This window comes from Rhopalosiphum maidis, chromosome 2 (assembly GCF_003676215.2).
Source record: "Rhopalosiphum maidis isolate BTI-1 chromosome 2, ASM367621v3, whole genome shotgun sequence".
NCBI lineage: Eukaryota > Metazoa > Arthropoda > Insecta > Hemiptera > Aphididae > Rhopalosiphum > Rhopalosiphum maidis.
Genome location: NC_040878.1, coordinates 1,960,743 through 1,979,764, shown reverse-complemented (window position 1 = coordinate 1,979,764; position 19,022 = coordinate 1,960,743). Strand labels below are relative to the sequence as shown.

General features: G+C 27.6%; 1 protein-coding gene across 1 annotated transcript; it reads left to right on the top strand.

Moving 5' to 3' along the window:
* Positions 1–3,151: 3,151 nt before the first annotated feature.
* On the top strand, positions 3,152–12,300 carry LOC113553232 (ras-related and estrogen-regulated growth inhibitor). Its single transcript, XM_026956448.1, has 6 exons — positions 3,152–3,312; positions 3,575–3,714; positions 3,798–3,944; positions 8,023–8,175; positions 8,250–8,373; positions 11,968–12,300. Exons 1-6 carry the CDS (start codon positions 3,219–3,221, stop codon positions 12,141–12,143), a joined length of 834 nt encoding a protein of 277 aa, XP_026812249.1. The 5' UTR covers positions 3,152–3,218; the 3' UTR covers positions 12,144–12,300.
* Positions 12,301–19,022: the final 6,722 nt, after the last annotated feature.

The following is a 19,022-nucleotide window of genomic DNA, read 5'->3' as shown; positions in this document are numbered from 1 at the left end:
ATAAAAGTGTTAATTAGATATCTTATTAAAGTCCTTATACGTTTGAATCAATATGCAAATTTGATTAAAACAATAAAAATACTGTGGTTAGAATTGTTTATAAGGTAAATAATATTTTTGCTCTTGTATTTAATTCTGAGATTTTTCCTACCTGTAGACTTTAATTTTATGTGTTTATACTCCGTGTTTACATTGTACCTATATGGTACAAATTACCGAATGTCCTCGCTATATAGTAGTACTAATAAAGTGTAGTCCAAACTTCTATTCCTTATAGTTCACACGACGTTTTTCCAAGAAACTCGTCCAAATGTAGCGTGTACCGATTATATTTGTGATTTATTGAAATTAATATTATGCGTTACGCATTAATATACCTAGTATTGACAACAGCATTATTAGTTATGCCTAGGTAACTCGTTTGCCAAGGTGTTTTACGTATTTATGTTTTTACGTTCAAATAATGCGTACCTATGACTTTATACTTTTAAAAAAATTTTAACGACCGGACAACATTATTATTGTAAAAACGTGTAGATAATAATAACAATGTTGCACACTATTACACCTTAAACACGTATAAAGTATAAACGCATAAATCCTAAGATTGTAATTAGAAAATCGTATCTAAAATTTTTATAAACTAAATTGTATAGGTTCAACTAATAGTATGGAAACACATAAATTAAATATTAAACGAAAATATAAACCTATTTAATATTGTATGTAATACGTATAATTATAGTACATATTATTATTATATTTAGGTATATTAATGATTCGCCCAAAGACTATTCTTCATACATACAAGTTACTCAAAGCTATAAGTTATTATATACTTATTAGTTATTGGTACATCAGTATACGTGAATAGCTAAATTTTTTTTTAAAAGTCACTAAGTAAACTCTGATAACGATGCAATATAAAAACAACATCAATCCGTGTCGAGCAAATACATAAGCTAAGTTCTCTTTGATGTCAGCTACACATCAGCTATCGCCGGCTGACAATGCGAAAAGAAAATCAATATCGTCATCGCCGAAGAATAAAATGCAATAAGGAAAATCCTAGTATGTTATCGTAGTACGCAATCTATTACTTTTAAAATATTTGAGTATTTTGTAATTATAAATACATATGATTTTAGCTTTTAACAGGCATTTTATCTTCGTCTTCTTCTTGTGGATTTCGGCCTTTAAGACCAACCCTCTTGACAACTATAGCTAAGTCGTCGGCGCATAGCAGTAGGCCCGTTGTCGTGTTACTCAGTGTGTCTCTATCAAGCACATTTGTTTCTCTGATTTAAAGAGAATGGCGGGAAGAGCTTCTCCTTATTACTAAAATATAAGTTAAATATATAGGTTTTTTTAAAACTACGAACGAATTACAAAACACGGTTATACCTACTTTTATATACTAAAAAATAGGTCGACTGTATAAAATGTAATATTATTTGCCTCTCTATATAAAATTAGGCGTCTACCTACTACCTAGGTATGAGGTTAACTTTTGAATAACGTCGAAAATGTTTTTTCCGATGTAGTGTTATGCCAACTAGTTACGGTATAGTTACACCTTTATATATATATATAGTGTATAGGATATGATAACGAGGAAAAAAAATACACACGTATTATTTAATAACGATAAATACGGAGGTAAATCGTGCTGTACGCATATTAAATATATTCGTAAATCTGACGGACACCGTGTAGGTGTACCTGTGCATAAAGGCGATGTGAAATTGCGCTCAGAGGTCGTCCATACCGTACTCGTATATGTATATAGATACACTCTTTTTATATAATATATATGTATTAATTGTATAATTTTGTGTGTGGTGTACGTATATATATATCGGCGAGTGCGCCACGCGCGTATATAATAATAATAATAATAATATTATATTATTGTGTACCCGCGAGTGAGTGCACACGTCGTCTCGATCGCAACACGATCGTGTGACGACCCGCCGAAAATGGCGCTTAACAACTATCGTCTGCAATATACCATCGCGTGCCCGGCGAACGTCCGTAAGCATTACTTACACGTCCCTGTACACGGTCGACAGACACACGTATGAATATATATTTATATAATATACATAGGTATACAACGTGTATTATAACCCGACCCCGCGCTTGCGGTAAACACAGCACACGCTCCACTACGCCGACATTATTCTGACATTTTCACCGATGTGTCGCGTACGTATTGTAATGTAAAATATACATTATAACGACGACGACGGCGATAGTAATAATAATAATAGCGTATCTCTTCGCCGTCGCCGCAGTCTATGACTCGGCAGTGTAGTCGGGTGTCCGCAGTCACGTCAGGCGCCCCTACGCGCGTGTACATCACTTTTTCGCGTCACGACAATAATAATACAATGTTTGATTTCAATATAATACTCGCCGGGGCAGTGCACACCGGATACATATTATTTTTGCGTTGCGCGTAGTTTTCCGTAGAAATCAAATCCGAACGGATTGATATCGCCGTCGGTGTTCGTACCGTATAATATTTGGGGTGGTCGGTCCGCGAGTAAAAAAATAACGTTTTTTACCTTCCCCCGTAATGATAACAGTGTAGATGACAATCGTACGTATTTAAACCTAATAGAATATCCGCGTGATAATACAGCCGCGCGCGGTGGTAGACCGACGTTCTTCCGCGATACCGCCGTCGTGCACACACACACACGCGCGCGCGCGCGCTATACGCGCCGAAATCGTAATAATTATTATTCGCGGCCGGGCCGTATATGATTTATCGTACACGATAATACCGCCATTATTAAAGTGTTTTTTTACTCGGAGTTTTTTGTCACGACCGTCGGTGAAACATATAATATATAATTTTCACATAACATGGTTAGGTACACGCGTTACATTATAATATAAACTCATCCGGCCCAACGCTATCGCGCCGAACAAGGTCGTGTTATTATTGAAGATCAAGGTCCGCGACGTTAAAATTGTGTTATTTTATAATATGTTTTAACTCTTTTATTATTTCTTTGTTTTTTTTTTCTTCCGTTTCTCGTTATTTATTTTTTCCACTTGTCGCCATACAATATTCACAACCAAAGGGGTTGTCCGTGAACTTCGCTAGTATTTGCATTTCCTCGTTTGTTTTTTTTTTTCTGTTTTATTACAAAAAAAAAAATAAATATATACACATATCCAGACGTGTTGTCCAGCCGCCGTTCGCCATGACATCGACGCTGTACAATAAGATTGGGCTTATACCCAAACAAAAACCGATTAGAGTAATGATAATGGGACAGCCCGGCGTGGGGAAAACTGGTAAAACACATAATAATTAATTCTTACTGTGATCATTTTTTATATAATCGTTTAGACCGTTTGGTCGTCATTTTATAATTGTATATTAAAAGAGATTTATAAATATATAATATTATGTTCTACAAGGATACGCATTTGCTGACTCGCTCTGTCTAGTATACATACCTACCTATATTGTACACAGATTTACATATATGTGAAGAGAATGTGTATACGTCTTTTTTACCGTCTCGTATATTATAATATTTTATGTGTATTGCAGCGCTATTAGTAAGGTTCGTGACGAAAAAGTTCATCGGTGACTACGACCCCAATCTAGAAAAAGTGTACACGTACCAAGTGTGCATGGAATCGGAAACGGTCAACTTTGAAATATTAGACACCGCTGGATACGTACAAGACGTAAGAAAACGCCCGTCGTTTTTCCAAAATCCTTTCATTTTTTTATAAGCCTGCCAATTGATGACGCCTGTTGATTGTATTAGAAATCGTGCAACTTGGAAATGAACATGCGTTGGGCCGACGTGTTCATATTGGTATACTCCATTACGGACAAATGTTCGTTCGACGATTGCAGTAGGCTCAAGTTTTTGATTAACTACAACAAAAAGAAACGACGTCTCTCCACTAAAGTAAGAATCAGGCGAAAACCGTTTAAGCCACCACTGATCTTATAATATAACACACGATAGAAGCTATTTTTCTATACGCAGTATACACGAATACGTGATATAACATTATGCCGTATAATTATTTATTGACACTGATGACCAAACTCTAGAATACAATATTGGTAGATATTATAGCATATACAGTATATACGAAAGCATGAAAATAAAAATCTTAGGTACAGGATTATCACTACATAATATATAGTATATATTAATGTAAGAATATGTTGCATTTAATTGACCCACATCAATGTATAATATAATTAAATATCTACCTAGGTACTAAGTACCAACCAATTTTCGATAGTATTCTAATACCAAATACGTACAGCAGATACACGAAACGAGATTACTTTCGACTAATATTAATCTCAAAAAAGAAGATATGTTTACAAAAATATAAATGTTAAAGCGATCTAATTACTATTTATTTATTATAGTTTTTAAGAGATGCATTATGAATAAATAAAATTCACAAATTAAGTATAATTTCAAATTTTGGAAAATGAGCTGGGTACGGATTTAAAAAATTCCAACATTGCGGTGTACAATATTGTTCTAAAAATATGTATAATAATTATAAAAATATAATGTGACTTTGCGTGAATACAATGTATGAATGAGATATTCAAACTTATGATGGTACGGATAAATATATTTATACAAATACAGAATACCTGAATTATGTATTAAAAATATGTGTCGGGATGATTTTTTAAACGTAATACATTTTTACATAATTTGAAGTTTTTAAACAATAATATTTTTCAATAAAATTAACTTTTTATATTTTCCGTCACAAATGTGAAATAGATTTTTGATGCGCACCAACTTTTACTATAACTGAAAATTTGGCTCAATAGGTTTCGGTTTGAAAAAGTTATTTTTTTAAGATGAGCCAAATATTTCCCTTTTAAATTTATGATGTATGATGGTTTCTACTTTCGCAGTGAAATGGTAAAATCTGAAAATTTCCCTCCACATTTAAATATAACTGTCTTCTTGGAGGTAATTATAATTAAAAATTTAAATATTAATTCATAAAATTAATTTAAAATTGTTAAAATGATTATTTGATGCGAATTTTTATCAAATATTTTAGTCGTACTAATAACCCAACCCGTTAACGTATCTAGTTGTACATCATACAATGTTTTAAAACATGATTTTATATTGCAAATAAACACTTAATATGGATTGAAAATTTGAATTATTTTTATTAATATTGGTTTGGTAGCAGAACTGAATAGAGGCGAAAACCATTTCAGCTCACCTTAATAAAATATATTTTTTTTTAAATGGGAACCAAGTCAAAGTCAACTAGGACTTTAAGGTTGAAAATGGGTTCTTGGTTATTGTGTTATTGTGTGAACTATCAGATTAATATTATGATATACTTTAATTATATTATTATAAATAATATGCTATACCTATTATTATAGTAGATACTATGTAACCACGTATGAACAATCAGAACCTAAATAAAATTGCAAACAATTAAGTTGATAATAACCACCTACTATATTATTTACAAAAAGTACTGTTGGTAAAAGAGATTGATAGCTGGTTGTTACCTATCGTTATTACTTTATTATTAACTATATACCTACTGATGAATATAGTATATTATATAAAAGTCATTGTTGACTAATTAAAACCATTTTTACTAAAGTTATTTCTGGTGGTTTTTTAACACTTGTTTACAAGACAATACTATACATTTAGCCATTTATGTAATTATATAAATTGGCATAAAATATATAAACATTGTTATTATTTGTACTTAATCATTATAATCACATTAAACCTATGAATTCCCATATGTTAGTAATTGTATACTGCTTGTTAGTGAGTATACCCGTAACCGTCAGTTTATCATAAATTATTATACTCTAAGGATTCTTTAATCTTTGTATCATATAAGTGTAGTGTTTATATATTTTGGATTTTTCACCTCAGTGACCAAATGTTTTCCTTACAAAAACTGGTTTGCCTAATATTTGTTTTAATTAGATATTTTATTTATGAATTTAGATATTCTCATATATCCTACAATAATATTTATACGCGAGTGCAAATTTTAATTTTTTTAAGGTTTCTTATTTGTACCATACTTTGTATTCTTATTGCGTAAATCCGTCCATTGTAGCGTTGTAATACTCATAATAGTTTTGGAAATCATCAATATACATTTTTTATAAGCACCTAGACATTCTATTAAAATATTATTTTTTATAATTTGTAGTCTTAAGATTTGGACATATGATACATTTATCATTTATGTGTGATGTGTATATTATTCCGTTCCATTTATCATTATTTATTTTAATTATATGAATATACTTGTATTAATTGTGTAGTACAATTTCGTACATCTACTATATTTCATATAGTTATACTATAGCCTGGAAGCATTAACTAAAGCATTTATCACATATTATTTATGTTTGTTATTTTGGTGTGTAATATTGCATTATTACTGAATAAATTACTCCCTATGGCTGGCCTTAAGCTCTAGGTACCCATTACGATATTAACTAATACGATTACTAAAATTACTTCCTATGGTTACATATCACATTAGTACCTACCTATAGAGAATTATTTTCGTTGAATTTTTATTTTTTTAATAAATTTGAATATTTTTAGTATAATATAGCACTATAGCTATCTCATTTTAGCATTTAAATTCAACAAAATATGATTCCATAATAAACTATATAATACTATATAATCATTTAAATCCACTCATATAAAATATATTCTCTCTATACCTGTCCAATACAACCCGTCGACTGAAAAGAAAATGGTCCAAAGATCTTTTAACTTAGTTAATATTTATACTCAAATTTATAAAAAAAAATCAATTCTCAAACTCAGATTTTAGATTATTTATTAATGTTATTATTATACTTATATGTATATATATATATTATATTTATGGATTGATATCAATGGATATTTTCTTCACTCATGTCTTCCTCATTTCATTATTTTTTCTCTTTTCATCAAATTTACTTATTAAATTATTTAACATACATTGTAAAAAAAACTATTTTAATAATATATATATATAGCTAAAAAATATAATAACTTTGACATTTTCTTAAATTTTTGTTTTCATCATAATGTAAATAATAATAATAAAAAAAGGATAAATCTTTATTATACAGTAGGTTTTGAGTATAAGTACTTTGTTATTGAGTAGATAGCTGTAATGAACGTACCTATTACATTTTAATTTAATGATAAATTATTTAAAATTACGAAAAACAATTCCTGGTGTAGACAGACCCGTAGCTTATATATATCTAAGAATATTTCATAGTACCTATATAATTATATTGCAAATAGTAATTTATTTTTTTTTATAGAAAATACGGCAGAATGAACGAATTTTCTGCCAAAAACAAATAGTTATGTCCTATATAATTATAATAAACTATTATTTTTCAAAAACAAATCGCATACATTAATTTATTATAATTTACGAGATAAACCCTTTTTGTACGTTATAAAAACTCACAATACAATATTCGATATAGGACATAGGTATAGGTACAAAATAATAATAATCCAATTTAACATAATAACATAAGCACATAAACAATTAAACAATTTTTTATTACATAAAGTAACAAAGGCAGTCTTTCTCTAAGACCCTAGCCCTAAAATATATTATTCTAACAAAAATAAACGCAAAATAAGCTCTGTAACTATGCATTTTCATGAACACATCCCTTAATATGTTTATACGTTTTAAAATTGATATGATACAATATAATTAAATATAGTTATCACAAACATGTATCTACTAATATTTATGCACAACTCACAAAGTATGCAATTTTAATTGCTATAATATTTTGAATTGTTTAAATACTATCTACCTTATTGTAATAATATTATCTTAAATAATATAAAATGCAAATATTTATATTTACTGCAAAAGAACTGGATTACTTCATATATGTACTCACGTAAACGTAATACAGTAAATAATATTTATTGATAATCTAATAACGGACCTGAACTCAAGGATCATCCATTTGACGTGCCAGTGATACTAGTCGGCAACAAAGTGGACCAACAGTATGATAGGATGGTAACGTATGCTGAAGGTCGGAAACGTTGCCAGGAACTTGGGTGCGTGGCTTTTCATGAAATTTCAGTGCGGGAAGATGTCGATCAGGTCCGTGAAATTTTTACATAGTTTTAAAATTATATTATTATTAACTTTCTTATTTTGATTTATACATATTATAGGCATATGCGGTATTTAAAGAAGCGTTCACATGCTGGAAGTCAATGTCTAAAAATCCAAAACTAAAACGTTCTTCTTCTGATCACGGTGCAGAAGCACTCTTCAATTCGGCTTCTAGATTTATAAGTATTTATATTTTATCAATTTATTTAATATATATATATATATATATATAAAGTAATTTTCCCCTTAATTACACAAATTTAGATTTCATATTTACAATTTAAGAAATTGTACAAATAACAAATACAAAATAATCTTATACCTAGATATTAACTACTAAGTGTCAGAAGTAGAAATATTAAAAAAAATATGGTACCTAATAGATGCAAGACATTAACCGATTAACCACCTAACGGATTCATTACACATGTAGTTAATGGTGAAATGAGTAATATAAAAAGAAGCAAAAGAAAAAAGAGAAACCTTTAAAATTGTTATTGTTTATGAATAGGTAAAATAAATATTTTATGTAAAAATCGTATATCATATAGGTATAGCTATTTGTCTATTAGAATTGGATAGATCAGGGATGGTAAAACCTTAGCATACGTGCCTAAAATTAGATGTTGTAATGTTATTTTTTTACTTAATAAAAAAAATATATTTAAAATAATACGTATTTCGTATTTTCTTGTATTTATATTTATTTTATGGCACGCAGGAAAAAAATTTAAAAACCAGGTAATTTTTGGCACGTAACTTTAGAAAAACTTGCCATCCTCTACTCTCTTTATTTTGATCAACATTAGTTTTTTTATAAAGTTTTTTCTACCTTAAAAATTGAGTGGTTAAGAATGTATTAAAAATCATACGAATTAGTACAAATCATACAAAATTACTCAGAGGTTTAACTCGGGTTTTTTTTACTACAGCATTTCATATAATATTTATTTTTGAAGCTCTCTTCTATTCATTTGTAATGAAATACATTGTTTTTAATCGTATTCTTCTTTTTTGAGTTCAAACTTAAATCATATAAGTTTTTTAAAACAAATTTGATTTATAAACTTTTTAATCAACTTTGATACTTTGTATGTGAAATTGTAACTAAATTATTTGTAATAAAAAAAAAATTTGAAAATACGAATTATAATAAGAAAAACATTATATTTTATTATTCGCAGTAGGTATTTATTATTTATTTTTATTTTTTTTATTATAAACAATTTTTTGAGCGTATACGAAGTTAATTAAAAAGCTTATAAGTCAAAGATGTTTAAATAAATAAATAATGTGATTTATGTTTGAACTGAAAAAAAAGAGTGATTCATTTCACTAAGCATGTCTGGAAAAAAATTTCAAAAATAAGTAGAATACTAAATGCTGTGTGCAATACGAAAAACCCAAGTCAAAGTGAAGGTCATCCAGATGAAATATTTAGTGTTGTACCTTAACTCGTGATCATACTATAAACTATATATATATTAAACTGATGAAAGTTAATTTTGCGTTATTAAAGCAGATAATAAATACAATATTTATAATTATTTTGCGTATAAAATGCGTAGTTAAATAGATAATAATATTATAGGGACTCTGATTAATATTTAATGTTACATTTATTATAATAATATTATATTATTTATCTGAAAATTTTAAGCAATGAGCATCATATTATGTTAATATTTTTCATTAAACTTGAATATTAATTTCTATAGTTGATATTTTATATGGGCAATAAATTAAATCTACTATAAAATCGAATGTTTCGTAATATTATCGTCACACGCTTCACTGCATATAATAAACTACGTAGGTATATATTTATATAGTGGCCTGGTTGTGTTATGATGCGAATTATTAATTTTTTTATCAACTAAATTTTGGTAACCTTACTAGCAGTGGCAAATAAATAATCTACTGTCTAGGCATTGATATTATATAAGTAGGTACTATTTTTTATAAAAAAAATAACATTTTAATGTTTTAATTTTTATTTGTTTCATATGATTCTACAAAAAATTTAATAATATTGCTCACACTATTAACTAATTATTGTTTTTATTATTCTTACCAATTGCCACTGTAATTTCTATTAATATTTTATTAGTTGGGTATTGAATTTTAAACAAATTTTTACTCTAGAAATTTAAAATGGAAAAATCAATTAATTAGTTCATTATATGTATAATAGAAATTATATATTATACACCTACTAGGTGGTTGTTTAGTTAATAAATTCTACATTCGTCATGAAGCTGTTTAATGTTTTTAATTTATTTTCCTGCCTATTATTTTATTGAATAAAACCGTATTTACTCTGAATTGAGGCTTCATACCAATTTCAACATGTCCTCAGGCAAAATTTTGTATCATGATGTATATATTCAATAGCTTGTAATGTTCGAACTAAGAACGCATTGGTATTAGTAATATTTGCATACGACATCGAACATAATGTGAATATTCGAAAGTCCATCTAGGTAACCATTCTAGCCAAACACTGCATGAGCCTGAGAAAAAATTGGGAAAAAAATTATGCAAGTTCATAGCAATAATATATTAAGTTCTTATTTGTTTTTCAACTACTTATAAGTTATCGTATTAAATAGACATGTACATTACGGTTAAATCGTGGTCATCGCATTTAAACGTATACGTCATGTAAAAACCTAGCCTACACGCCTACACATAAGTTGTATCGTTATTATAATATATACCATCTCCATTTCAATAATAGATGTATACGATTTAATTATTAATTTGCGAAAGAATAAAAAAATTATATAGATACAAGACACACTAACAGATACATTAACTACCTGTGTATAAATTCGTGTAGTAAACAATTTGTTATTTAGACTTTACAGACATTAGTCATACATGATAAATTGGTGTACACATTATTATATATTAAGAACAAGTAATTTTCTAAGATTTTTAATAGTCCTCGTTAAAAAAGTTAAAAAACACATTATCTAATAATAGTAGGTTCCTATATAATTGGTTATACGTATTTGCGGTGGTTGATAGGGGGAGAGGGTGAGGATTAGGTGCATAAATATGTACTGTTATATTAATTATAGTTATTGCTTTTTAGATTTTTTGCGAAGACCATTATGTAGTATTCGTTTAAGTATAAAAATGAAAACTGTTTTGTTATATACCGTTAAATCTACCGAGCATTTAAGTATCCTGTGAATGCCTGTAAACAGTCGAGGTAAACTTAGAACTATTCAGAGCGTGCGGTTCGTGGCCAGTAGCTAACTGTCTTTATATGCAACTATTTTGAGAATATTAACATGGTTAACCCTTGACTTTAAGTTTTAACTAATCTGCATTATGGTACGCCGAGATTCCGGTGCATTTTTTGCTTTTAACAACCTCATCTCTCTCCTCCAAAACCTCTTACCTTTAATCAGGTACGAGTCAACGCGGATAATGCATATACCTACTACTATCATAATTATGTGGCACAAATAGGGAAAGTCGGGTAGACAACTCAACAAGTCCCCTCAAACAATATAATATAAACAACGACCTATAATGTAGACACTATGTATTTGTAGATTTTTCTCGATTTCTTTCTTAAAGTTTTTAGCATTGTCTGTTAAATTACACTTATAAAAAACATTAGGAGGCTGAAACACCCTGCACATAGAACTTTGAACATTTGCGCCACTGCCATTTTTAACAATCACAATACATTGCAACACAAACATGTTATATATATATATTATAAGATGTATTTATCGATATATCGTCAAAACAACGCAGGTTGGCCGCTAGTGTTCGGCGATAGCGCGTGCAGTTCGTCAAATAGGACAGAAGACACTCCGGAGTTCCGGGCCAGGGCTTCGACGGAGGGACACATCCGGTCAAACGCGACGGGTTACCGGTACCGGCCCACGCTGTCGGCAAGAGGAAGTATTTGCTGCTACTTGAAGAAATGAGAGTCAACACCGTCGCGTAAGACAACACGCACGTAATACTACAACGTATTTTATATTAAGCTATAGGTATTATACATATATATATATATCGCGAATTCGCGAGTGGCATCGATAATATTGTCCTGATGTACAATAAAATATATATTATGATATATGACACCTGCAACGATGTATCGTGTATAATCATGCGTTAATACACGTATTATATATAGTTATAATTATAATATCATTACATAACTTATGTACTTATGTATGATTAATGTATATTATAACGATCACGTGTTGGCGAAAAAAATGAACGATTTTATTGACTCGTATATACACGTGTAGACAACAAATCGAATTCCTACAGAAAATTAACTAATAACTACAACCCGCCAACCACGCGCGTGAGTGTTTTTACAACGTTAAGACGAGATTATGTCTTTAAAAATTACAATTGATCTATATATATATATATACACAGCACACGCACTTGCTATAGATAATCTAAGGCGGAGTAACTATTTTACGTTAATATCGATCTTTGTATCGAACCCATTCGTTTTGCACGACAAAACATTTAAAGTTTTAGATTTTGATAATTCTTCGTTATAAGAATTGAAATATTATATCAGACTATGAAGATAGTATAAGGCTTATTATATTGATACTCGATGACTTCATCACCATTTACCATAATAATAATAATAATAATTAATACCTCTATAGGAAAGAATGAAAGATAACAATAAGATTAGCGATTAGGAACGTATTAACAATGCTCGAAGAACTGCTTATTCTCATATGATATAACTACTTAATATTGATATATGTTATGACAAGGGCCCAGATTTTTATGCAAATGCAATAAATGCATATTGTTCAATTTATCTAGAATAATTTTCATTAAAACACTCAACATTTTGTAATCCATGGGTAATTTTTTTATCATGATTAATTAAAAAAGACTGTGAGCTGTACATTTCTGTATAAATGCATACAAATTACGTTTTAAAAAATAATAAGTAAATTAAATTTATTTTTATTTTGCTCCGATTTACAAAATTAATTAATTTTATTTTTTTAGCTTGATGAAGCTTTCTGTATAATAAGAACTAATAATATAATAGAATAGATATCATTAAGACAGTACATTTAATGAAAATTATACAAGGTTTTAGGTTAATTCAAAATGTCCATTGTCCAATAACGATTTAAAGATTTTTAATAATAATAACTTGTATTACTTAATGCTATACTAGCTGCCATTCAATTTTCAATTTTTATAACAGAGATCACCAAACGAATCGAAAAATCGGACACTAGTTTCTGAGAAACTCTAATTAAATTGTAAAAGGATATTTCGGTTTAAATCATAACATTCTAATAATAAAAGAAAAAATCAAAACTTGTAAGAAATTTTTCAAAATGTAATTTTGTTTTGTTTCGTTACATTTTTTCAATCATTTACTATTTTTTTATAATCTCTTAATTCTTTAATTATTTCCAATTTTTGATATGTGCCTGGTGCCTTATAAGTCATAGTAATTATGCCATGTTAATAAATTTTTATATATTATTATAATCATTATATACTGTTATATACAATCGTATATTATAATGGCCTTAATTAAGTCTCCCCTCTAAAATCTAAAGTGTATAGTGCTATGAAATAGCTAGATACCTCCTGTCTACTTCAAATTATTAATTTGAATTAAAAACAAAAATCGCTCCATCAATTCGAATGCCTTCGATTAAAAAAAATCACCTTCTGCGTTGATTTCTGACAGCCTATATTATAATAATATATGTATATACATGTAGATTGTAGGTATACATAAATAGCAAACAATTTCCTCCACAAACATGCGGACATGCTTATTATATAATAACTGTACGGAACTGATGATTTAGACATAACTAAAACCTATTTACCTATAAGATATAATATTTACAATACTAGCTATACTATAATGCCGGGCGGTGGTAAATTTCTAACATAATTGTGCGGAATTATACAAACAGCCATACAGGAAACGATGTTTACTACTTATAACATGTATGAATGGTGCATATTATAATAAATAATATATTATACTCATGCAGGTATGCGGCATCGTAGTATATATACGAACACGACGCATACGTGAACATATTTTAGATACATTCCTTTTTATATCATTATTAGGTATACAAGTGTGTAATTTATAGTTTTGAATAAACATAATATAGGTACTTATTCCCTTCCCTTTTTTTTAAATATTGCATTATCTAATCAATATATTGATTTTTTGAATTTTTAAATATATTTAGAGATCATATTTTAGATTTTTCTACCACTTGAAGAGTGCCCTGTGGTAATAAAAACCTACGTTTTTCAGATGAGAACCCTCTTTTACTTTAATATTATTATAGATATTTATTTTGAAAATTCTGATGAACTAATTTCGAATTCAAACAAGTAGTTTTTCAATTATTAAAATTTTTATAACTATAAACTATAAAAGTCCTTATAAATGGTTTTACAAAAATATAAAATAAATGTTTTGCCTAGTCTTTATTATACTTGGAACATTGGTACACACTATAAAATGAGTCCATAGATTATTACGAATTACCAAAACTTTCAAGCTATTTCCATACCTCACATTTTCGAATTTTAATCAGCCAACAGATTGTTTTCTAGAAAAATTATCCGCGCTCAGAAATACACAATAGAAAAGGATTCTTATTTGAAATTAAAAAGTTTGTATCTCCTCAAAATACTTTATAGTTCCCAGTAAAAATTTAAAGAACTTGAAAATATGATTTTTAAATAGGTTAGGTTTAATTAAAGAAGAAAATGAGGAAAATAAGTAGATATACATGGTGGTAAATCATTCTATTTATAGTAAAATATACTTACACAGTAGACGACATATGTTATATATGTAAGTTGTACCTGACCATTGAGGATTGGTGAAGCCGCAAGGCGCGAAGGAAGTATTCGATAGTGTCAATATTCAATTTCTTCCAAATGTATAATGACACATTGATGCTTGGCCAGTGGCCACTTTACAATTTTTTTAATATATTATACTAAATAAGAATAACTAAATAGCCAAAATCCCATTCAAGTACAAAAGATAAGTGTACCTATTGGCTATTGTCAAAAATAAATGGATTAACAATCAAATATTATATAAATAGATTTTTTTTTATTATGATGTTCGATAATATATATTTAGTATGGTTTTTTATAGAAAATTGAATCTAGTTGGTACTTAGGTCAAAAGTTCACCATACATTTCTCAATAATCATAAAAACTAAGAAAAAAATTGGCAATATACTAACACAATTTTTATACTATAAATCAATATGTTATATAGGCGTAATGCGTAGGTAACATACAATAGTACCTAAATATTTCTACAAGACATGAGAGGTAAGAAACCAAAAACCATATCTACATAATATAATTTACGAACAATTAAATAGGTACAACATAAGGTAGGTATAATAGCTAATTATTAGCTATACCTATGTATGATGTTTGATGTATTCATGTTTGTAATATCTATACAACGATGTACCTATTAATTTCTTAGTGAGTCGTATAAAAAGTCATGACCTAATTGTCCTAATTATATAAGAGGAAACAGTTTACATATGTTTCACTTTACACAGTTGTCTGTACAGGTCTATAACTCGTCCTTGATTTGAAGAGTCGATTGTGACCTTCCCGATATTATACATGTAACATGTAGATATCTCTATTTTTCCATCTAATTTCACTATCTATATCATAATAATAAATAAAGTGTGAACAGATCAATGCACACTTGGCCAATTGCCAACTATCAATATAGCTTGTAGATGATATTTTAAGTTTAGTAATCCTGTTTTAAGTACCCATTCCAGATTATTCATATCAATAGACCTAAAATTTTTTGAAAGGGGGTGGAGGTACTACATTTTTAACTATTCTCAGACGATAATAATAAAAAAAATATATATATAATCTGTATAGGTATTCTTGTATTTTACTGCAGAAATTGGTTAATTATAATAATATATCATTAATTGCGCGCAAAAAGAATTTATTGTATATTATGTAGGTGTATTATTATAATTATTACGAGTAGTATAGTACATCTTGGGGTAAATCACCCCATGTCGGTGGTAAATTATGCTTTCATTACTTTATCAATTATTTTATATGATAAAAATAAGTCAAAGGGAGAGCACCATATGATACTCTTATTCCTCCCCCCCACTCTGTGTTCACGCTCGTGATTCCTATGAAATAAATATTTTTAAAATTTTTCATTGAAAATTCTATACAAACATAAATAATTATGTAAGTAATCTCAAAATGTATTATTTAAAATTATTCTTAAATTCTAAGTATAGTGATGAATGTAGGTTAGGTACTTATTAGTTTTACAATGATGTGTTTATCTTTGAATTTATCTTCGGCTTTTGGAGCAGAAAAATACTTAGATTTAAAATTTTAATATATTTTCTAGTAAGAAAGTGAAACTAGTCGATATTTAAAAAATTCAAAATTAAACAATTTCTTTATAAAAATTTAGATGAAGTTAGATAACCTATCTAAATGTAAACGAAGAATAACATTTAAACATTTATATATAGCCCATATAAGTATTATTATATATGTATTATATACGTATACACAATAACATTTTCAAGATATTAAATTAATTTTAAGCTACAACTTAATTTTTTTTAATAGGTACGAGTACATATGATATACACCATTCTAAAGAAGTCGGCTCAAAAGTTAATAACAATAATAAATTAAAAATATCATTGAATTCAAATTTAATACATATATTTCAATAACAAGATAAACTCAACACCTTCTGTAACTACAGTAATATCTACTTACCCCCCATATTTGTTAAACTAAATTGAACGATTAAAAATTACAAAACTTCAATTAGTTTAATAAAAAACTTGAATAGGAAATTACTTCTTGATAGTTGATACCTATATTTTATACAAATAAATTTAAATCCTGACCTTTAGACAAAATTAAATTGAATCAATTTTTGATTGAACTTTGAAACAAATATCCAGCAGTAGCTGAAAAATCTACTCTGATTCTACTACCTTTTGTGACAAAACTAGCTACCACTGTATAACTGGTGTTTCGTCAAATGTTTATACTAAAAATAAGTATAAAAATAGATTTGATGCCACTCCTGACTTATGAATACTACTTTCAGATATAAAACCAAATTTAAAAACTATCATAATTCAAATCATGAAAGTTCTATTCTTCACATCAAAAATATTAAAAGTAAACATGCACAAGATCTTACTAATTGTAATTTATTAAAAACAAATACATTTCATAATAAACTCATAAATAATTGTAAAAAAAAAGAAATAAATTTTAATTGAACAGTTATTTTTTTAGAGGTGAGGGGGGAAACATAATATTATTTTGCTAATGGTTGAATATCTGATATTATATTTCATAGTTGAAACACTTGAAACTCATGTATATATAATGTATTAAGATCAACTATAATCAAGAACAATATTTTTGTAATTTTTTTTTTCATTTTGTTTTTTCAAAAAATAGTTGAAAATGTTTGGTTAAATTGAAGTTAATCGAGTCCACAGACACAAATTATTTTCTAAGACCATCATAAGTTTGAGAATAGCTGAAATAATATATTATGTGATTTTGGGTGTTCAAAAAGAAAATATTTATTAAAAACAAAATGAGTGTAAGTTATGAAGTGTCTATAAGCTAGACAAAAAGTAAATTTACTACAACATAGTTGTATATTTAAGTTATATTGGAATATAAATAAATCAAAATAATCAATAAATACTAAAAATTAGTATTTGTTTACTTAATTTAAACTCTTTTCTTTAAATTCAAAATTTTGAGTTATATTTATTGTAAATTTTAAATGGTAAACTCCAATTCATTATTTTCACAAATTAAATTGTTATACTTTCAAGTGTAGTAAAAACACAAAATACATCAACATTTTTCATAATTTATATATTATCCTTATATTAGTTAATGTACATTTTACTAATATAAAATGTAACATGTACAATGTTTCCTCGTCTTCCAAAATTTAACAAGCCAGTTTATACCTACTATAATTTATATGATATTTAAATTTGGAATTGTTATTTTCATATTTTATAGTATTTACAACATTAAAAAATATATTAAGTTTCATTGTTTTAATCATAATGATTATAACTTAAAAATTATTCTATATTTTTAATTACACATTTTCTTGCTGTTAAACCCATATTGAGAGACATTTTTGAGAATTTTAAAATTTATAGGAAATAATTAAAATCTTATCAATTATTTATCAATTTTTTAATCAAATATAACGTTCTAAAAATATTTAATTGTTAATAATGTACCAAAATACAATCTATCACTTATAATATTCTATCACTCATAAATTGTAAATATACAATTACTTATAAATCAAAAGCTTTTAATAATTACATTGACATTAATTGTTTTACAATAAAGATAGGATCTAATATATTTTATAGCCTATTAAAATATTTTATAATTATAACAAATATTATTTTAATGATACAATCAGCTAACATCAAAAGTTGTTAAGTTACATAAGTTATCAATATAACTTAATAATAATAAATACAGAATATAATTATATTTCATTCACATTTAAAAGGAACTACAGCCTAGAGAACTGGTCAATGCGTAAAGATATAGATTTACTGCATAGCAGGCATACAGACATTTGACTCAGTTGGGGAACAAATTAATGTTGACTGATGTCCTCCTGATGAAGTACTAGTCACAAGTTCCTTCTTAATATGAATGAAGTATATATAAAAGCAATTTTAAATATTAGCCTAATTTTGCTATTGCACAA

Excerpts from the sequence above, each read along its gene's own strand:
- LOC113553232 (XM_026956448.1), top strand. The coding sequence starts at position 3,219 with ATGACATCGACGCTGTACAATAAGATTGGGCTTATACCCAAACAAAAA. Across the intron at positions 3,945-8,022 it reads AACGACGTCTCTCCACTAAA|GATCATCCATTTGACGTGCC; the intron begins GTAAGAATCAGG and ends CCTGAACTCAAG. Across the intron at positions 8,374-11,967 it reads TTCGGCTTCTAGATTTATAA|GTTGGCCGCTAGTGTTCGGC; the intron begins GTATTTATATTT and ends AAAACAACGCAG.